Raw genomic sequence first — 22,220 nt, forward strand, 5'->3', positions numbered from 1 at the left:
TTTTTGTGGAACCTGTATGCCTGTCCAAGACTGCACTAGCTAGCAGACTGATTCTAAAAAGAGACTGTTTGCATGAGACGGGGGGCTTTCGTAGCAAATGACACATCTACACAATGAATCGTGCGTGGCCCTTAACAATACTTAAATAGAAATAATAATAATAATAATGATAAATCTTAGAAACTCCATGTATCATAGCAAGCTTTGTATGGCCCTCAGTAAAACACTCGTTTTTAAAGTTGATGTTTTTAAAGTCAGTGTCAACTTTTCAATCTGACAGGACAGTTGGCATATTTAAATCACAAATATAGCCTTTTCTAAAACTCATGATCTGGCCAAAAACCCCCAAAACAAAACAGTATTTAACTTGCCAATCAAGCTCCCCATTTGTGGTGTAACACTGATGCATCATTTATCTTTTCTCAATTTCTCTAGATATCAGAAAATAATCGAGTTGTTGACACGATAATATTCAATATTTAGAGTTTAGGGTGACAAGCTGAGAAGCAGACGCAGTTGTCACGGACGTGTGAGAGTCACCGCTGTGAGCCAGGGCTTGGTGTTCCTCCACTCTCATGAATGTGTGCAGTAACTAAAATTAAGATGCTTCATGCTTCTGTGGTCAGTAAAAGATTCCGTGTGGTTTTCTGTTTCACTGGGTTGACCCTTGGTCTCTTTAACACGAGCTAACTATCTAACAGTCTTCTACACGCCCTGGCACTGTCTCCTCTGCACAGACACAGTCCTCGTGAAAGGTCACATGTGGACATGAACCCTGGGTTATTTTAGTTTAGACTTAAACTGTCAAACTAATCCTCTTCTCTCACACTTTCTCTCTCTGTCCGTTAATGTCTCAGAGAGTAGAAGAGGAAGCCTTTAAAATCAGATTCATTTAATCTGCTATATACTTTTTGTTCAACAAAAATCGAACCTGAAAAAACAACATAATGATGTTTGCGTGCAAGGCATATTTATCAATTGAACGACCACTACATATTTTGACATCTGTAACAGTGTATATATATATACACACACACACAATATATATATATATATATATATATATATATATATATATATATATATATATAAAAAAACATATTCACTTCTGTCTCAAACTTCACATGCTGTTTAATATACTGACAAGGTCTGTACATAAGAAAATGGGGAGGGAGAAAAATAAAGGAAAAAACAACCTTGCACCAAACACACACACTCACACACACACAAACACACACACTCACACACACACACACAGAAGTACAAACATTTAGCAAGGATCCCCTCTTAATCATAATAAAAATCAAAGTTATATACATATATACTTCTGTTGTCCCATCTATATTTTGACCGATATATTTATTGCCATTTTGCTGTCCACATGGACAAATATCATATCTAATTACAACATAATTCCTATTAATGAATCTCACATTTAAAAAAAATACACAGGAAGCTTTCAGATAAACTCAACCATGCTCTTTAAGCACATGCCAACATGCACACAGACACACACACATACACACACACACGCACTGGAAGTGCCTCTCTGAAACGCCACCTAATAAAGTCTAGCTTCTGAACCATGCACACATAAACATGCACACTTTTTTTTTATATATATATCTTGTAGCTGCTTTCCCCTCCTATTCCATTTTCTTACTGGTAACAGATTCAGTAAAATCATTTATAATATTGGTTATTCTAAACAGAACACAATCAAAAATAAATTAACTCAGTAATGTGCAAAAACATTCCCACTAACTTTTGTTTCACGCTCTCTTGTTTCACACTTTCCAAAGAAGAGAAGAGCACATGAATACGGAAAGAGAATGTATTTCAGCACACGCCGCGCGTGCACCTGCACACGCACACACACACACACACGCACACACACGCACACGCACGCACACGCACGCACACGCACGCACACGCACGCGCACACACACACACACGCACACACGCACGTACACACGCACGTACACACGCACACACACACGCACACACACACGCACACACACACGCACACACACGCCTTCCAGTTCAGTCCACCATGTACCATCAAATATTCATGTCCAGGTGTCAGGGGACATTTCTCTCTGAAATAAAGAAATAAAATTTCAGACATGAATCAGATTGTACAGAGTGACAGTTTGCGCAGAGATGTGATGACTGAGTTGTCTGCATCACATGATCCAGTAACTAAACAGATTACTGTGCCACATTCATGTTAGAAAAATAGTGTATGTGACTGGTATGCTTCCTTTGAGTATATATTTGGAGTGTGAGTGTGCGTATATGTGTGTGTGTGTATGAGTGTGTGCATACCACATACCTTTGTGTATGTGTGTTTGTGGTGTCCCTGGATGACCTGTCCTGGCTTGGTGGCGCTGAAGACTATCCAGAATGCTTTCAGCCAATCGCCTCACATCGCAGTGGGTTTCAGGATGTGACCTCACTGCCTCCAGCTGCTGTAGCCCACCTTCCTCTAAGAGCATACTACAGTAACGCGCAGCTGAGTAAAAAAAACACACAAACAACAACGACAACAAAAGAAGACAGACACACACACACACACACACACACAGGGAAAGTAGGAAGAAAAGGATGATGAGAATACATAAAAGACAAGAACAAACAGATCAAATGACATGTTTAGCAGATAATACAGTATCTCAAAGTGAGTCTCTGAGAGTCGACTATCTCAACTGGTCTCTGGGAATTTCAGTTCACAACCGAAATAAAAACCACTTTAAGCAGCAAAGTGGGGCTAACTGAGCTGTGAGGGGTTAAACGGGTCCTCTCACCGTTTTTACTACAGACGTGCTGCATGGCCCAGGCCGCCCACAGCTGAACCCCTGGGGTCTGGAAACACTCCAGCAGAGGGAAGAAAGGATTAAAGGACCTGAAACAATCAAAACACATACATCATATTAGACTAACGAAAGATGGATCTAAACTGGATAATGTAAAACTCAAAGGCCCTGTTTACATCTTGCGTTAAGATCCGATTTTGGTGATCCGCTCACAACTGGACAGCTCAAAAGTACAGGTGTAAACGTATCCAATGCTCATTAAGGTCGCATCGAGATCCGATCACTCGGACCACATTCGGAGGTGGTCTGGACCGCATATGACCAGATTCTGATAGCAGTGTAAACGCGAATGTGAACTCGATCACATTGAACGACCGCCTGCTCAACTGACGTCCTCTGCTGACGTGGAAGTACGAATTCACTCGCGTATGTACACATTCGCTCGCCAACGGCATCATATTAAAGTGTGACAACAGGCAACAACAACAAGAGGCAAAATGGATATTGTTTTGATTTCTTCTTCTTCTTCTTTTAATTTCCTACAGACTACGCATGGGAAGTGCATTGATGCCTCCTGTAGATTCAAAACAACAATGTTTAACGTGAAACAGCTTAATGTGCCTTAATGTCCCAAAACAGCGATCAATGATCACTAAATTTGTCTGACATCTCAAATATCATAAGCAATATCTCCAATCAAAAAAACAAAACTGAAATTCAATGACAGGGGTAACGTGTTGGAAATGATTTACATGTTTATTTGCATACAGAGCAGGGAAGTGAGATCCGATCTCAAGTGCTCACTCGAGACATGGATTCTAAAGCCAGGTGTAAACGGACTTACTTAGAGCTGTCCACTTGTGATCGGATCACCAAAATCGGATCTTAACGCAAAGTGTAAACAGGGCCAAAGAGATCTAACTGAAGAAGCTGCATTTGCGAATTCTGTAATTCCTGATAACACAGTGGTCTGGGTCTCGGCAGTGCTCTAAAAAAGTGAGTTTCTTGCGCTTCTGTTACTTGCCTGTAAGCAACCATCTCACACTCTGGTGTGGGCCACTTCAGAATTGCAGAATGCTGGAGGAAACAGATTGAATGTGAGATGCAAACATAAATACACCAATAATACTCTTTCACAACCACTTACACATACACTTACCAGTTGCTCCAAAAGCGTTGCTCGGAGGGGCTTGTCAAGGGTCCACAAGTTCTCTCCACGTGAGGTCAGATGTGCTAGGATCCCTGCAGCAAAGTAGCTAACCTCCACCTCTGGACTGTGCAGCAGAGAGCTAATATGATCCAGGAATCTCTGCACCATCAGCTCTGCATGGAGCTCTCCAACTTCTGCAATGTTATTCTGAAATCACACAGTTAAGGCATGAACAAAATGGAAACCAATGGCAATCTGTTTGTTTTTGTTTAAATTTTGGAATGTCCAATTACTTGCTATCTTGTTAATCCCCCCCTCCCCCCTTTACATCGAGCGTGAAACCAATGACTCATTTTTCCACCTCTGGAATCCCAGAGGTGAGGCGCACCTTTATTAGACCATGCCCCCTTATTTCACGATGCCCCTTTATTAGACAATGCCTTAACCAGGTCGTCACTCAAGAGACTATTCTTTAACAATGCATAATCAGCAATGTTCAGGAATAATGATATACTTCTTACAGGACAATGTGTAACAGAGGGATGCTGCAAAAATGCAAATCACCTCCAACTACCACACAAACAAAAAAAGCAAAGCACAATTCTCAAATAAGCAAACAAGAGTGCTTCCACAAAACAATGAGGAAAAAGTCCTCTGCTCTATCTACATAAACCAATTTCACTTAAATAAAGAATAACTATTTGCATAATTATTTGCATAAGCTCTTGGTCTGACTCAAATAATATTCGCCAAAAGTTGGAAGTGACTTTCATTAACATATTTGACTCATTTTAGTCTGACCTTGTTTATTCAGTTCCCTTTGCACATTAACAGTGCAGAAGCGTTTTGCCTTTCCATCCAAATTAAACACCACAACCTGATTCACAACATAACTTGCTTATCTCTGTTTTTCAGACAAACACATACACACATGTGCACAACACACGTGCACACACACGCACAAGCACACACACGCACAAGCACACACACACAAGCATTGTAAAAGACAAAAAGAAGGGAGTGTGATTCTCACCAGTAAGCCCAGGACTTTCTGCTGAATGGAGGACTCTGAGGGGAAGGACTGAGGGTGGACAACACACCAAATTAAAACCTTTCAGTCAGATTCAAACCTCAGCTTCATTCTTTTGTCTCTCTTTTTAAAATAACTGTGAGTTTGTTTTCAAAGTTGAGAAAACTCTGTATTTGGCTTGTGTCAGGCATGGTGAAAGTGTGCAGTTGAGTGTGTGTGTGTGTGTGTGTGTGTATGCTTAATTTTTTTTATGGTGGACATACTGAAAGTGTGGGTGTGGGCAGTGGTTAAGCACTCTGAAAATATTTGCGCACATGTGTGTATCTGTCTCGCAACTTCATGTAGGTTTTTACCACAGAGCGTGTGTGCGCATATGCATGTCTATTCTTGACACCTTCATATGTGTTTGTGCCTGCATAGGATCTATATGTGTGTTTGTACCAGGATGTATATATGTGTGTGTGTGTGTGTATGTACCTCAAGTACTTTGATGAATAGCTCTAGGCCTTGGTTCTCTATGAAGTGTCTGCAGGTGGTTGGTGATTCATCAGTGAGGTTCCAAAGCGCGCTGAGAGTGAACTTCAGAGTAGCATCCACTGTGCCCTGAGATGTTTTCTGTCGCACTATGTGCAGGAGTTGCTGCAGGGAGAGTGACATAGAAAGAGAGGGAGAGAAAGTGTGAGAGAAATATAGAGAGAAGGGGAGAGGGGGAGAAAACATCATAGTCAATCATTATTTGTTCTACTAGCAATACTTCAAAGAATCTGAGCCTGATAAAAACAAAACAAAACACTGATTTATACTGAACGGATATGTGGAAAGATTGGTATAATGTAATTCCGAAATCTGTATATTACCTTGACAATAAACAGTTCTGCACCCAGCTGTGCTGTCTGCTCCGTAGACAACTTTTACAGGAATAAGGAGAGCGAGGAGTGACAGACATAAAAAGTGGAAAGAAAGAGAAAGAAACAGAGCAGAGTCAGTCAGGTTTACAGTAGAGTGGGAACGATATCAGAATAATACGCTGTTATAAAGGTCTCAGAGCCAAACAGACAAACCACTTTAACAATAACTGCCACTGCGACTGTAAGCCATAACCGGTTTTATCAGTGGCCGTGCCAGAATGCGACAGAGGTTTGAAACCAGCCCTGCCACGTCTGCGCCTCCTACCTTGGCAGCCAGTATGGATATGATAGCCACAGCCATCCTCTGCATGTTCTGATCCTCATGGTTACACAGCCACTGCATGACCAGCTTCGCAGCTTCAAACCTGATATGAAACACACACACGCACGCACACATACACACACACACACACACGCACGCACACGCACACACGCACACACACACACACACACACACACACCATTTCTCAGTCTTTTTCCTTTTAGTAGGATGTTTCTGGCCTTTCTGAACATTTCAGTAATGATGCACCAATATGAAAACTGCTGTCTTATACCAATTGAAGAACTTGGCTAAACAGACACACCTGTTGAAAGGAACCTCCTGTAGTATGCGATCACTGCAGAGGGACAACAGGCAGTTTTTCTGCAACTGGACAGGAGAGAAGCAGACTGGCCATTAGTGTGGAACCGATCAAATTAAGCTCCCCTGACATGATACACAAGTAAACAATGGGGTCCAGCTTCCTTGCTCTTCGAAAAATATGTTATACTTTGACAGAGTCAGAGATGGCGTAAATAAACCATGTCAGTGCACTTTCTGCACTGCCTATAAACTGGGAAGCTGAATGAAGGGTGAAAGAAATAACCTGCTTGACATGGAACATACAAACATTACTGCATGGGCTGCAGAATTCTCATTTGCAGAATACTGAGATATATTACAATACTACCCAGATCAAAGCACTGGACATCTCCAGAATTAATAATCATAACATGGACATTAATATTCATGTAGTATGTACTTTCTAGTACTCAAACTGTTCATGAGAGAGACTGAACAAAGTGTATGGCATCAGTCCAGTCTACCTGTTGGTGGTTTGGGAAGGTCTTCATAGCCTCCAGAAGTAACTGGGTTACGTTGCCTAGGAGACGCACAGGCATACCAAACGCCAGCTCCTGCTTCGTGAGGTTGAACACACAGGCACTTGCTGCCAGCTGCACATTCAGAGTGGTGGGATGATTTTTCATCCCCAAAACTACCAACTAAAGAAGAGGACAGAAACAGAGGGAGAGAGAGAAACAAAAGGGGAGAGAAGGAGGGGAAAACAAAACAGAAACAGACAAACGGAAACATGAATGGAGAGGAGCATAAGAGAGATGAAGGGGGGAAAAATAGCCAGAGGAGGAGGAGGAGGAGGAGGAGGAGAGAGAAAGTCAGAGAGAGTGACTTGTGAGTCATGATTATGCCAGCTATGCAAAGCACTGAAAATTGATCAAATCCTAAACATAGAAATTGGTGCGTGGGAGAACAACATCAAGGTCCGGTGTGTGTGTGTGTGTGTGTGTGTGTGTGTGTCTGTGTGTGTGTGTGTGTGTGTGTCTGTGTGTGTGTGTGTGTGTGTGTGTCTGTGTCTGTGTGTGTCTGTGTGTGTCTGTGTGTGTGTGTGTGTGTGTGTGTGTGTCTGTGTGTGTGAAAAAAGTGTTTACTTTGAGAATATCTGGCCGAGGTTTCTCCATCACATGTGTGAGACTGAAAAGGTGGAACAGAGCTTCCCTAACGAAGCCCTCTCTCTCGCTGTACCTCCGCAATGCTTCACAAATCTGAGTCTCATTGGCTTCCCCAGTCACCTGTATTTACGGCAAACACCAACAAAAACAAAACAAAATGTCAAATATATATCCCAACAGGCAAATTCACAAAATACAAATATACAAACTACTTCACAAGATTCACATTCACACTCACACTTAAAATGGATACAGAATGAGCTATACCATACCAACACACATAATCTATAATCAAACTTCATACACACCTTCTGCCCACACAATCATATTTAGAGACTTTGGCCTTTTGTTTTCAATATGCTATATAATCTCACAATAGGTACCACAGTAATTTGCCCAGGTTTAAATACTTAAATTAAGTGACTATCCCATGCTTCACTGAACTGGTCTAGTTTAAGGGAATATGTTCCCCAAATGGCCTCCTGGTAATTTCCTGGTTGTAACATAGGACATAAAGCCCCTCAGCCTACCTTCAGGCTGCCTTCCCCAGACAGGAAGTCAGAGAATCCAGCATCAGTGGCCAGGAGACCCACAAAAGTCATGCCAGGCCTCTCCTCCACGAAAGCCCTGACCGCAGCATCTGTCACCTGCTTCCGCCCAGATACGTCCAGCGACACCAGTGCTGGCAGGATGCCCGCCGTCTCCAGCAGTTGACGGGCCACATCTGAAGTGAACTGCTTATCGTCCGAGATGTCAAGATGCTGCAGGCCGTCCAGCTGGAGTGGAGAGACATGGTCACACCAGTCAGAAAAGGCCAGAACACTAATACCAGCATTCTGTCTCAGTTCACATAGAAACCAAGGGTTTTTTTTTTTTTCTTTGAAAATTAGAGCTCTCTCACACTTTTTACGTGACTTTACAAAAGAGAATGCAAACCGAATATCAAACCAACATTCATGACAGACAATGTAAGTTTAAGGACGTGCGTGTGTATACATGCCATGTGTCTATTTTTTAACTAGACTTGTACTTTGTAGTTTTACATCTTGTTCCTTTTTTGGACAACACTGTACTCTATGACACATACATACCAAATAAAAATGAGTCAGATACTCTAAAGGGAATGAGATTCTGGGTTTAACCTGGCTGAGGACAGAGAGCAGCTGTGCAGTAGTCATCTCGAGCCGTTTGAGTTGGTGCATGGTGAGGTATCGCAGTCGAGCACGGAGCCCCAGCAGTGGAGTCAGGTTAGTCACCGAAGTGTTGGAGATGTCCAGGCTCTCCAGACGGGGCAGGGCACAGACGTCCACTAACCCCGAGTCGTAGAAGTCCACGTTGGACACGCTGAGTGAGCGCAGCCCCTGAAGGGTGCTGAAACAACGGCGATTGGGCTCCTCTAGGGACGACATGGTCAGGCCATTGAGTACTAGCCTCTGTAGGCTCTCCTGCAAGACTTTGTTGGAGGCCAGGCCTCGCAAGATGTCGGCAATGGTTAGGTCAGCGTTGACCCGTGAGGCATCCAGCTCCAGGAGTCTGTGAGGGCACAGTGCACGGTGGAAAGCCTCGGCAGAGATCCGTGCTGTACGGATGCACGCACGTCGCAGACGCAACTGATGGCAGCTCCGGAAGATACTGACTGTGCTGTCATTCAGTAAACCTGAGGGGACAAAAAGGATGTCAGAAGTCCTCAGACAACCCTGGGGTTAACTAGTTAATATCTTTAATTGGTAGTGCAGTCTGTTGAGTAATAACAAAAGTGAATAAGGAGTGGATATGAACAGTACTCATAATATAACAACCTGTTGTTACATAAAACTTCTGGTGTTTTTCCAGTGTTATAGCTTTCATAGCAAAGGTGTACGGGATTAATGTATACCACCCTTTTTTTTCAAATATCACTGTTAGGTATTTTTGCATGATCCGAGGATTGAGGCATCCTGTGACTAACAGCTGTTCATCCAGATTGTCTGGTTTCTGTGTTCATCTCAAGCTCAGTAAAACAGCTTCAGTATACAATCCCGAGATGAAAATGCTCCAAAGAAAATGGTTAACATGATGCAACCAAGAATTTGGTTCAGTCTCAGCTCACCCTCTAAGGCCATCTTGCAGAGCAGTTGGTCAGCGAGCTCCTGAGGGAAGACTAGGGGCTCACGGAAGCACAGAGAGCCATCAGCCAGCTTGATACAGAACAGCTCCAGCCGTGAGCTGACCAGTGACAGGCACAGGTCAGACAGAGACGCAGGGGACGCCTCATCCTGCAACACACATACCCATTTACATACTCAGCTTTCATTTGTATACAAACAATGGAAACCATCCACAAGAACTATGCAGAAAGAACATTATGTAAACAATGTATAAAAATGACTTCAAATTAAACTGACAACTCCCACAGTTCATTCATGCTTAAGTAGTGATTCATACAACATACTGCTGAAGGACAGAACTCCTTCTGACAACAACCCTTAGAATGTATTTAAACATTTTTCCCATTCTTTCAAAAGCAGTATAGATTCATATAAAGAGAAATTCCGTTCGAGCGACGCCGATAACAAAAAAAAGAACCCCAAAAACATTCGAGCAATCCTCATGACAGTATCCTGTGAAGCTGTAGCAGGTTTTAAACCTAGAAGAGCTGACATCAAGCTGCACCTTCAATTTGAAATTACCACAGAATACCGTCGACTCAATAGTTTTCAAGTTTCCACACTGACACGCCAGTCCAAGAGTCGTTGCAGCCCTAACCAATCACAGATCTCTCAACGTCTGAATGTCAGGTTTCTGTAGTATGGATCAGTCTTTTAACAGCTACATTCACCTTGCTACTCGAGGAAGTAAATTCAGTATTTGTTGAATATCAGAATCAATTAACTTGAATCGAAATCTGTAAAGAAATACTCACCATGGCAGAATAGGTGCGAATCACGCACAGCTAGTCAGTAATGCATGCGAATAAGACCGATTCGAATCAAAACTATTATAGATATCGAGACAGCAAGCTAATGTAATCTATAGTCGTTCAACCAGCTATGGGGACACCCCTTCACTAGCTAAATAGTTAGCCACCAATAAGCTGGCTTGAGATAGTTGAAACGTCTTGCTAGCGATACAACTTGTTGGTAGACAGTTAATATTTGTCTCTTGGAAATACCACAGTGTCTTCTTTTTCCAGTTGCATTTCCTGTCCAAGGCCTAATAATGGCCAAGAATGTCCGCTCTCTATTTGTTATAATAAGATATAGCTCATTTTGTACATTTTATTTCGCCAGAGGAAACGATAGCTACGTCTTGTCAAATAAACAGGGTCACCACACGGGAAATACATAGTCTGCAAAAGGAGGCGGGATCTACGGGAGCCTGTTGGGGAAGATTATGAAAGCAGGAAATAGCCATATGTTCACAGCAAGTTTGACAACGTGTTGTAATTGTCCTATGTAGAGGTCTTCGAAGTCTTTTCCGTTGCCAAAAGAAGATCGAATCGCTTTTGCTGTGTTTTCCTGACGTTTCAGATCAGTTAAAGTTATCAGATTCTTGCTCAAATTGCAAACCAGTAGTTCCTACCAAGGTCACGGATTGTGCAGGATTTTTTTCTATCAAATTAATTTAAATCTTTTGACCTTATTTATAAGTTAGGGAACCGTTAACAGCTTCGAAATGGCCGGACTAATAAATTTTGAGGATGAAAAGGAGGTTAAGCAGTTTTTGGATAATTTAGGAGTAGAGTACAGCTACCAGTGTTACAGTGAAAAGGATCCTGAAGGTAATGTTGAACGCTGTCCCCAAAGTGATGGTGCTGAATAAAAAAATAGAGCTTACTGGAAATTTATCATTTCTGATGTTACGTCTCTCATTCTAGTACTTTATGCGTGTAATTTATTTCATGATTTGTGACCTTGTGTGTGACTGTCGTTAGGGTGTCAGCGGTTGGCAGATTACCTAGAGGGTGTGAAGAAAAACTATGAATCGACTGCTAAAGTACTCAAGCACAACTGTGAAGTAAATGGACACGGCGAGAGCTGCTACAAATTAGGCGCATACTACGTCACTGGCAAAGGTAATATCACAGCCATATTCATCCATTTTTAAGTCACTTTAAAGTGCAGAGACACAATGTTTTATAAGCAGTATGAAAAGAGATGGAGTGAGAAGTGATGTAAGTATCTCTGGTCTCCAGGCTACTGAAGTTATCAAACAGAAAAATTTTTTTGGACAAATATAAAGTGTTGTGTGATATATTTTGCCTTTTACTATCTTAGATATTATTTAAGAAAAATGTCTTTGTGCTCCAGTTCGAAGTTAGTCCAGGCCTTGTTTATCTGAATGACAGTGGTGCAGGACCCAACACAAAATCACTGTGGTAGCACTTCAATTTCAATGTAGACATGGCTACGCTTAACACAAGCTACCATTAAACAATCAGTAAAAATGATGAAAAGATTGATAAGCATTACTTCAGTAGCTTCCAGTCATCTATTTGATCATCTTTTAATGTTTGAAGGTATGCCCCCTACAACCTTTCTGTGAACTGTAATCTCATGCCTTCTCCCTTCATGTCTGTTATTAGGTGGAATAAAGGAGTGCCTGAAGACAGCTTACTCCTGCTTTTTGAAATCCTGTAACTCTGGGGGGAAGAAATCGGTAGATGCCTGTCATAATGTTGGCTTACTGTTAAATGATGGGAGGGCTATTGAAGGAGAACCAGATGCTGGAGCTGCACGTCAGTATTATGAGAAAGCCTGCGACGGAGGGTTTGCCCCCAGCTGTTTTAACCTCAGCGCACTGTATATACAAGGCTCTCCAGGAATTGAGAAAAATATGCCAACGGCTCTTAAATACGCCCTGCGAGCGTGTGAGCTTGGACACGTGTGGGGCTGTTCCAACGCCAGCCGCATGTACAAGCTTGGTGATGGAACAGCGAAAGACGAAAAGAAGGCGGAAGAACTGAAGAACAGGGCCAGAGAGCTCCATGGACAACAGAAAGAGAGGCAGCTGAAATTTGGAGAATGAAAGCAACTGTGACTCTTTATTTTGAGTCCAGAGGTCATTTCATGGCCTCTTTTAAAAGACTCGGAGAAGTCATTGCATGGACAAAACCAAGTTGTCATTTGTTTTGAGATGTCTGTTGAAATATTTGGTTCTTGAGGGTCCATTAAAATTTGATATCAACACTCTCTGCTTTTCTGATTTGACACATGGATAAAAAAAGAAATGCATTCTATCAAAAACTCAGGCTTTTCTGAGATTCTCAATATTGTCACTCAGTCTGTTGAAACCTTTACACTCTGACAACCTTCACCTGTCTGTATTTGTCTTTAAGTGACTCCGCAGCAGATAAGTGTAAAGAGAAATATTTTGGATATTCTATTTGTGTAGGTTTCTCCCGTTGTCCTTTAAAAAAGAAAGAAAAAGAAAAGGAAAAATCCTGGGATCCTGTGCCGGCTAAAGCCAGGAGTTGCTAACACACAATGAAAAAGATAGTATCCTATTTGGCCGATCTTCCTAACACACTACCAGTTGTATTCTGTATGATGCCCAACCCAGCCAAGAGTAAGAGGATAGATTTTTTTTTATAATGAATAAAATGTAGCATATAAATATATTAGAATCTCCTAAAAACCCAGATGCAAACACCTGCAGGGAGACGCAGTCAAAATCAAATACATTCCCAAAAGATTTTTAAAGTAGTTAAGATGTTTAGATAATAAAACAAATAACTGCCTGTGAAAACTGTTTAAAATGCAGCACAGCAACACATTATATCCCTTGGTATGTCACGCTACTTCCCCACTAGATGCAGTAACACTATTTCCCTACTAGATGTCCTCCTAAGACCACAGATAAGGGGCCCTAAGAGCTCTTTGACAAGGGGCTCACTCTGGCCTTTGGTAAAGTGAAATGTTTTCTGGCCAAACAAAATTGAATAAAAGTGTTTAAGTGGTCCACACACTATGTTTTCAGCTGAACTGTAAATTTGTACCCGTGCACTATGCAGCAGACCACTTTAGCACACCACGTTGTCCAGTCCCAGACCACCTGGAGCCCCATCAACCAGATGGTCAGCCAATCATATGTATGTGCTCTCAGTATATAAAATCCAGGCCAACTACTCAACCAGGCACTCAACCAGAACCTGTGGGTTCCATGAAGACTTTGTGCCCTGGTGAAATGTGCACCAGGGAACCTCTGTCATTAACTAGGACATATGAACATGAGAGAAATATGCACTTCGTTTTTGGACCTTATCTTGGCCTTTGGGCCTCTTGGTGAAGGGTTACCATGTGTGAAGATGTGTGAAGTCTTCCTTGGGGCAATGTCTTGTATTGAGGGATGACTTCGTAGTAATGCAGCTACTCTACAGTATGCTAATCCCTGAACCTGTATCAGGCTGTCTATGAATGATTTAACAGCAGATTCAAAATGAAAAGTAGTGCATATTTTGAGAGGATGTGGTGTTGTTTTGACTCCACCCCTGCTCCAGTTATGAGTATCCCCATGAACAATGGTTCTGCCAGACAGCAGCCTGGCTATCCCAGTTTTATCAAAGACACTCAACACTGGGATACTGATATGTCTAGGAGGGCTTCTGACTGAAAGATACAGATTATAACTTCAAAAAACATCAGATTTCCATCTTATTAATGTAGCTGAACAAAGCACGTGAACATTATCAGCAATGACTTCTCACCCTGGGAAAACTGATTTCTGGGTGATCCAAGAATCCATCCAGGCACTAATCAACTGACCATGCGTGTAAATATTGCCAAAGAACTAAAAACCAAATATGGTAAACTGGAAAGTTTTCATAATTTAACTCACATTCTTACTAGAGAGAATTGCAAAATTCATTCTCAGGAGCCTAAACGTATAACTAATTTAACTAACTAATGAGTTCCTGTTTTTCTGAACTTCGCTGTTGTGATGTAACTCCCCCTACAGACATCTTGTGAATAAAGAATTGTTGTGTAATTGGCTTTGCCTTTCTAAAAGCATGAATCTATGGTTTCTCTTGTACTGGGAGTAACTATTACAACAACACACTATCACCAGGGTAAATTAATCCATCTCAAGACAGTCTAAATTCAGCCTAGTAAATTCTGCATCACAACAACAGAAAGAGAGCCAGCACTGAAGAGTCAAAAAGCAATATTACTATAGCTTTTCTGTCACCTCTTGCATCAGACCCAAAAGACCAGAAGGATCATAAGACTCCCACACTGAAAATTAAGATCTAGCAAGCTGTTACACTTTTACCTCTGCTCTACAGGAATTTTTTGTCATCCTCAAGATTGCCTTCAGGAAGTCAGCCCACATTTATACAACTCAGTTTCAAATTTCTCCCAGGTTAGTATGCCACAAAAATTCCATTGTTCTTGGCTTAACTGAATGTTTGACATATCTTGATCCCAGAGGATCCAAAACCCGAAAGTCTCACCTCAACTTTCAGCGTTTCTTGGAGTTCACCATGGAGAGCGGGCAGGAGAGGCTCACTAAAATTTGAGGCCTGGAATGAGAACCATAATTCTGGAATGAGAACCTTTAAATTTTTTCACAGAAGTTTGATGTCCATCTTTTAAATTTTCATTGATGTTTGCTGAAAAAGTTTGGAATTTGAGAATTAGAGAAGCCTTCATTTTTGAAATTTAATCATTGCTTATAATTACTTTGACATTTCCATTGTGATTTGGTATGCTTTACCTTTTCTTGCATGTGTTCCAAAGCAAGGAACTCCCCCTGCAAGCAGGAAGGAGCAACCAGTGCTGTAAACCCTATGTGGAGCCATGAAGGGATATCAAAAGTAGGCACCCTGTCCAGAACAGGTTACGACAATGGCTGATGATACAGAGGTGTACCTCCTGGGGCTGCATCAATCTGCAGAACCCTCTTCTAGCCTAGTTTGAAGAAAAGCGTCAGGTGGCAATTGTCAAGTGTTGGTTCATCCATAACACATCTATGGTTTGGCAACAATGGAACTCATCTCTATGGCTTTCACAAGCAAGGCCAGGTGATGTAGCACTGGTTTATAATAATGAAATAATGAATCTGACTTTAAACTGTTCAGGGACAAAGTGGAAAAGAAGGGTAACGGAGTAGAGGAGCACAGGAGAAAGGGGGCAGCCTTGTCTAGTTGCACAGCAGAGTTCAAATGGTTGGGAAAGCTTGTTATTAGTTTGTGACTGAGGCATGAGATGAATCATAGAGGGTTTTAATCCACCGGGTGAAAGCAGGACCAAATGCAATCGACAAGAGAGTGGAAAATAGGAAAGGCTTTTCTACATCTGGTGAGACCACCACTGCAGGATCTGGGCTTTGTTTGCTGTGGTGTATTAAGTTAATTAATCTGGTATCGCTAGGAGCTTGCCGCCCTTTAAGAAATCCAGTTTGATCAGAGTGTATTAATTTGTGGATTACAGAGTTTAATCTGCCAGTCAAAACCATAGCAATTAATTTAAAGTCCATCCAAAGCAGGCATAAGGAATGGTAGATCAGGTAGAGCAGTTTGACAGATTTTTATCTTAAAAGGGTGACCCAAGCTGTATTCATATGGACAGGAAGTTTATTTGTGGAGGTAATATAGCTGACAATATTAAACAGAATAGGGTATAGTAACTGCCAGAAATGTTTGTAAAATTCAACTGGGAAACCATCCAAGTGTAGAGCTTTAGCATTTGCCACACTGAGGAGAGCTTTGTGAATTTTATCCAGAGCCAAAGGAGAATGCAGAAAATTTGACTCTGCCTTGGAGAGAGATGGGAAGCTGATACCTCTTAACAGTGACTGAATGTTGGTAATGTCTGGATGGTTCTTAGGCCTGTAAAGATGAAAACTTTCTAAAAATCTGGTCAGCAGTGAGAATATCATCCTTCTTATTTATGGATCTGAAATTTTCCATGTTCTTCTTCAGCTATTTAAACTGAGTACGGAGAGCTCTGTGTGTTGGGCATATCATTTCCTTTGTCAATTTTATGTGGAGTTTGTATTCTGCTCTTAATATGTTAATCTAATTGTCTTTAGTCAGACTGTCGAAGAGTTTGTTCAGCTTTCTTTAACTCTAATCTAACCCATGATATTCTTTCTCTTTTTTCTTTTCTTTTCTTTTTTTTAAAGGAGGTATATAAGGTAGTTTTACCTTGAATCAGATGGCGTCACCATATGTATCCTGACACAAATGAAAACAGAGGATGCTGATCAATCTAGCACAAAGTGAGAAGGTTCTTTATGCATTTTGAAGTTACTCTGGGTCTTTACACAGATTACCCCCTATATGTAGTCTGTCTATACAGCACGCTTCCCCTTTTCCCTGTGCTGTCAGAACAGGGAGAGGAAGAGCTTTCTATGCTCATTGATTACTGGTGGATATTGTGCCTTCATTTCAAACCTTGTTCCCTTCAGTTTTTTGTTCATGCCAAGCAGGGCTGAATCATTCATATACGAATGTCTTTATGATTTCTAAGCATCTCCATTGCCCTGAGGTCTTCGCGAAACCAGGCCGAAAGCTGTCTGGAATGTCGCCAAGTCAACCAGCTTTTATTTTCTGACCCTGAGAGAACTTCCCCAAAAGAAAAACCATTCAGCTGTGGAGCTGCTACAAAAAGTACAAAAAAGTGGAGTGCAGAGCACTTACCAAAATCTGTTTGTACACTCAGCTATTCTTAACTCTGCTAGTTACAAAATGTCAGAATGAGCGATCTTTTTCAAAATTTAAAAGAGTGAAGAATAAACTCAAGATAACAATGATAGTCTGTACTCCCCTCATTGGCTACTGAGTCAAAACTAGTAGTGAGACTTTGAGTACTTAATTCACCAGTTTGCATGCAAATGTCAAAAAGAAGCTTTTCTAAAGGTAAGGTCATTTAACCGTTCATTCTGTTCATGCAGCTTTTATGTTTATCTGAAGCGTTATTTTTAATATGCATTGCATTGCATCACTGCTGTCTTCGCAGTGAATTTTATTGCCTCTTCACTTTTACCATTAGGTGGCAGAGTAGAGTTAAAGTGAGTGGTGAGGAAGAAGAGCGCAGACACATATACTGTGAGCTTTTGAGTTGTTTATTAAAAATCCAAAACCATCCACCTCCCAGTGTGCTTTTTTCCACACATTGCACATAACAAATTGGCAATGAGACGAATTGCAATCATCTGAGTTGAGATGGTGATAATGAATGCTCCATTTCCAGACTTATTCTTACCTTGTCCTGAGGAACATATCATCCCATTCAAAATGTGGATAAAGACATTCCACAACTACCTCCTTGTCAAGGGTGCCAACAGAGATGCCCAGCCAGAGGTGAGGAAAAGGGCCCGGCTGCTCCATAGCCTTGGAATGGAAGGGCAATTTTCTATACCCTGGGGGAGACAGATGAAACCTTAGATACTGCCATTACTGCTCTGTCTGCTTTAAATATGATGATGGAATGTCATACCTCCCGAAAACTTGCCCAAGATACTTAAGAGTCCATCGTTAACTACACTGCTGTATGGAGTCAAGTGGCTGTGACATGTGACTTCGATAATGCTGATGACATGATCAGAGATCAGCTCATTCAGCATGTGTTCAACCCTAGAATTCATGAGAGACTGCTTCTAAACTTAAAACTCATGTTAGCCAAAACCATGACAATAGTAACTCAATTCAATTCTGCAAGAGTGCAAGCTAAGGCCTTGGGAAAATGTAGCTTACCTGTGCATGCTGTGAAAGTCCAGCAGAAAGCAAACAGGAACTCTAACAAAATGGCAGCCTCAAAGCTACCTACACTGGTCACTCAAACATAATCACGCTTCTGCTGTGGCTCAGAGAAATGGTTCACAAATGTGAAAGAATGCCTGGTAATTAAAGCTACCTGGAAAAAACGGTGATAGAAATGAACACTTTGCAAGTGTGTGTCTTTCTGCCAAGACAAAAACTCTGAAAGAAGCCGAGCTACCCGATTATACCCTTGTACTAGTTCAAGGGTCTGACATGCCAAATAAAATTCAGTATGCTATAAAAATTCAAACAGAAAAGGCTTGTTGGTCAGTAAAACTGACTGTGAATACTTTTGCTTCTGTATCAATCTAGCCCTGATGTGTTTAAAAGGATCAGTTTAAGGAAACACAACTTCACCCATCAACTTCATAGTATTCCCGCATGCCCATTCACGTGCTTTGTTTCATGCTTGTGACCGTGCTGAAGAATTGCATCTCCACTCTGAGGATGGATTTTATCTACTCTCCATCCACACATTGTCCTACCCTTCTCCTCACCTGCTTTTCCTACTGCAATGGCAGCGATGCTGCTTTCCACTATTCTGACCTTCTTGGCATCCATAGTCAACGGCAGTGGATTTATGCACCAAATGTGAGACAAATACTGGGACACTTTCCCTTCCCTGAGCAAGCTGCTATTTCAGATTAGCTGAACTGCCTATACTATCCACATATCATCAAGATAATTGATGCCTCATTGTGGGATTCCCCTATTGTAGTAACATAAAAGTCGTTTGGAGGTATTAGAGTATGTGTAGAACTCCAGGAGGCCAGCAAAGCTATTGTAGTGGACAGCCACCTTGATGAACTTTGTCAGACACTAAAGTTTTCCTCACAAGTGATCTAGAAAGTTCTTACCACCAGATATTGATACACCCTGACAGCTAAGATCTCAGTGATGGGCTGTTTTGGTTTTTACAGGGTATCATATGGGCTAGCATCTGCCCCATCTGTCTTCCAAAAAGATGATGTTTATCATTCTGTAAGACATTCCAAATGTGTAGAATTACCTGTATGATATAATCTGCTACGGATGAACCTGCGAGGAACATGATGAAGCTCTAAAGATGATGCCTCAAAGTCTTCATGATGCAGGCTTATGGCTGAATGAGAACAGTGCAACTTACGTCAATCCAGTCTGCACTGCCACGGACATCTGGTGACTGCAAAAGGTGTTCAGCCAGATACAGAACATCTGCAAAATATGATGCAAGCCTTTGCCTCTTCATTTCTGTTATGATGCAACAAATTAATTCTGAATTACCCCACACTGGTTCAACTGCTGTGTGCCTGCCTTTGAAAGCATTCCAAGTTCACATGGACTGAAAAGGCTCAGCCATGCTTCATGGATGTAACGAAACTGCTGGTGGTCAGTCTTGCACTAGCTTTGTTCGACCTGGAACTGTCAGTCATAGTCTACACAGATGCATCTGAGCAGGACCGGGATGCTGTGTTCACTCAGATACACCCTGTTCCCGTTGAAGACACAGTGGCATTTGCTTCGATGTCCTTAACTTCCACTGAAAAGAATTATTCAGCAGTAAAGGCAAGGGTTCATGACTGTGTTTTGGCAGTCGAGAAGTGGCGGATAAACTTATGTGGCAAGTTTATCTGCCAAGTTTTTCTGCTACGCATGAGTCACCAGGCCCTCACAGCATTGATACCTACCAAGGGAGCTGATTATGTGGGAATACACATTGCTCAGTGGTCAGCTCGCTTTCTGTGCCTCACATATGACATTGGGTACAGTGCTGGCTCACTGAATCACACCATAGCCTACCTCACACGTTTACCTCTGCCTGTTACGTCTGCTCACGACACTGATGCTTAACTGGAGTTAAGGTTTAGGGGTGATGCTGCTTCATCCGCTTGCCCTGAAATTCCTGTGCTGATCAGCTCACCACGATCACCATGGCCTGCTGCTTCCAAATCCGTAAGTCCTCAGCTGCTAGCCTACTTCAAGACTAGGAATGACTATGTGGTAAGGACAATTTAGTGTTCAGAGGGACATGGTTTTGCCAGTGGCACCACGTCACACACTGATAGCACTTCTACACAAGAGCTGGCAAAGTATTATGTGAACCAAACAGCACTTACGAGAACTTTACTGGTTCACTGGCATGGATAGTCCATTGTCAGGATGTCTTACACATAACAATTATCTCAATTTGCATTTCCTTTCTCCCTCTGAAATTCTCAGTCACATCACCTTGTCACCTGGTGCTCTGTCATTCATTGATTTGGAACAGTTGCTTTGTGGCTTACACTCATTTACAATGACTTAGATCTCTGGTTAGTGATTTTTAGCATCATTGACAAACTGCAATGGTTTGGCATTTCCTCATTCAGGCCTTTGCTGATTCATGGTGGAAACAATATTCTGCATGGTGTTTTAAATCTGTCAAGGATGTGAGTTGCATTCAGATTTGATAAACAGTGTTGGTCTTTGTGTGTGGAAAGAATAGTTTTTACTCATAGGCCTATGTGGTATAATGTTTAATAATTGTTATGTGGCATTGTGTCTTACATCTGTGTATAGGTTGTGTGTTAATCTACTAATTTCATACTGATAGATTCATGTAAATCTAGGGTCTTTATGGTCCTGCTAAACATCATACTTTTTTTTTTTTTTTTTACATGTAAAGTACATTGTGAAGTAGATGATGTACTGTCTCTTCTGGGTTGTCTGGGATCCCAAATAAGATTCCACAGAAAATCAGTCTCTCATACTTCTGGATTGGAGATCACATAAAAACCCTTTCAGTGATTTGATGTCCTTGGCAAGAGTGTAACATTTTTGGTTGCACTTTGGATGCCGCATCTTCGTTTTCAATGTTCTCCATCTTTCAATCAACAATCTCCTTTTGGCTAAACTCCAGGCTACATGTTAATTGTACAAGCTTGGTATTAACATCCACAAGCATATCTAGCTTCGTAATCATTGCCATCAATATATCGTAATCTGCCTCAATGAAATGATCATCTATGCTTTTTGGTGTCCCAAATGGATTTTTTAGTACATCATAGATGGCTGTGGGGAGTTCTTGGCACTATATGTCCCTCTCATTGTTTAGTATTGCCCTACCTCAGACAGGAGAGTCATGATCTCTTTTGTTTGCCATCTCTGCCATTGCTCGTTGCATATTGTAATAAGAGTTGATCACGGTGGGAGTGTGACACAGGAAGCCATGGCATGTTCAGAAGTTGACTGGGGTGCCAGGAGCAATTAAATCCACCACAACCTGTTCAACATGGCTGTTCCATAAATTTGAGATTTCAGCTGTCCTAAAACGACTGGGATATACTAGTTTATCTTGAACAAAACCATGCTGGAATCAAAAAATATCTCTCTTCCCCCTACCCCTCTTAACCTGGAGGTATATATTAGAATACACATTAAGCAGAGATGCTTACTCAGAATAGTCACTTGAAGGGCATACTCTCAGATATCAAATCTCCCACATATCTGGTCAGAGCTTGGTTTCTCTGAGATCACAACCCAGGAAGGCTCCAGCATTTGGTGAGGCCTGGGCTTTAGATAGAACTCTGGAATTACATGCTTTCTGAGGTATCAAGACCTGAATGGATACAGCTCTCAAGGAGCAATTCCAGGATTCAGATTCAGCTGTGAATGACAATGTACATCTTTCAGAATTCAGATTTTGTGTTTGTGTATTAGTTATGAAACTGTAGCATAAAATGTGGAAGGTAATATTTTTGTGATGACAGTCTCATCCTTGTGGATACTGCACTACTGAAAATTTGACCACATTTTTTTGAGAGGTAATTTTCTATAAGTTCTGAAAGTGGCTATGTGGGTCCTGAGGTTCTGAGTTCTAAATGGT

At 41.5% G+C, this 22,220-nt stretch overlaps 2 protein-coding genes across 2 annotated transcripts; one reads left to right on the top strand and one right to left on the bottom strand.

The window, feature by feature from the left end:
- Positions 1-1,994: 1,994 nt before the first annotated feature.
- On the bottom strand, positions 1,995-10,905 carry zyg11 (zyg-11 family member, cell cycle regulator). Its single transcript, XM_030771139.1, has 16 exons — positions 10,535-10,905; positions 9,722-9,887; positions 8,775-9,289; positions 8,163-8,408; positions 7,612-7,752; positions 6,991-7,167; positions 6,489-6,553; positions 6,170-6,269; positions 5,854-5,904; positions 5,474-5,635; positions 5,000-5,047; positions 3,976-4,173; positions 3,841-3,893; positions 2,808-2,905; positions 2,336-2,515; positions 1,995-2,099 (listed from the first exon to the last, which is right to left on the bottom strand). The coding sequence occupies exons 1-16, from the start codon at positions 10,535-10,537 to the stop codon at positions 2,083-2,085; spliced, it is 2,220 nt and encodes a 739-aa protein (XP_030626999.1). The 5' UTR covers positions 10,538-10,905; the 3' UTR covers positions 1,995-2,082.
- A 144-nt stretch (positions 10,906-11,049) lies between these two features.
- Positions 11,050-12,718, top strand: coa7 (cytochrome c oxidase assembly factor 7). The gene is made up of 3 exons (XM_030772613.1): positions 11,050-11,392; positions 11,546-11,686; positions 12,197-12,718. Exons 1-3 carry the CDS (start codon positions 11,287-11,289, stop codon positions 12,637-12,639), a joined length of 690 nt encoding a protein of 229 aa, XP_030628473.1. The 5' UTR covers positions 11,050-11,286; the 3' UTR covers positions 12,640-12,718.
- The last annotated feature ends 9,502 nt before the right edge of the window (positions 12,719-22,220 follow it).

This window comes from Chanos chanos, chromosome 4, assembly GCF_902362185.1.
Source record: "Chanos chanos chromosome 4, fChaCha1.1, whole genome shotgun sequence".
Lineage (NCBI taxonomy): Eukaryota > Metazoa > Chordata > Actinopteri > Gonorynchiformes > Chanidae > Chanos > Chanos chanos.

Coding starts and splice junctions, on each gene's coding strand:
- zyg11 (XM_030771139.1), bottom strand. Junction 7,753..8,162: donor CTGGGGAAGGCAGCCTGAAG/GTAGGCTGAGGG, acceptor CCGTAAATACAG/GTGACTGGGGAAGCCAATGA. Junction 6,554..6,990: donor CCTTCCCAAACCACCAACAG/GTAGACTGGACT, acceptor TCTCCTGTCCAG/TTGCAGAAAAACTGCCTGTT.
- coa7 (XM_030772613.1), top strand. CDS start 11,287: ATGGCCGGACTAATAAATTTTGAGGATGAAAAGGAGGTTAAGCAGTTT. Junction 11,393..11,545: donor CAGTGAAAAGGATCCTGAAG/GTAATGTTGAAC, acceptor GACTGTCGTTAG/GGTGTCAGCGGTTGGCAGAT. Junction 11,687..12,196: donor ATACTACGTCACTGGCAAAG/GTAATATCACAG, acceptor GTCTGTTATTAG/GTGGAATAAAGGAGTGCCTG.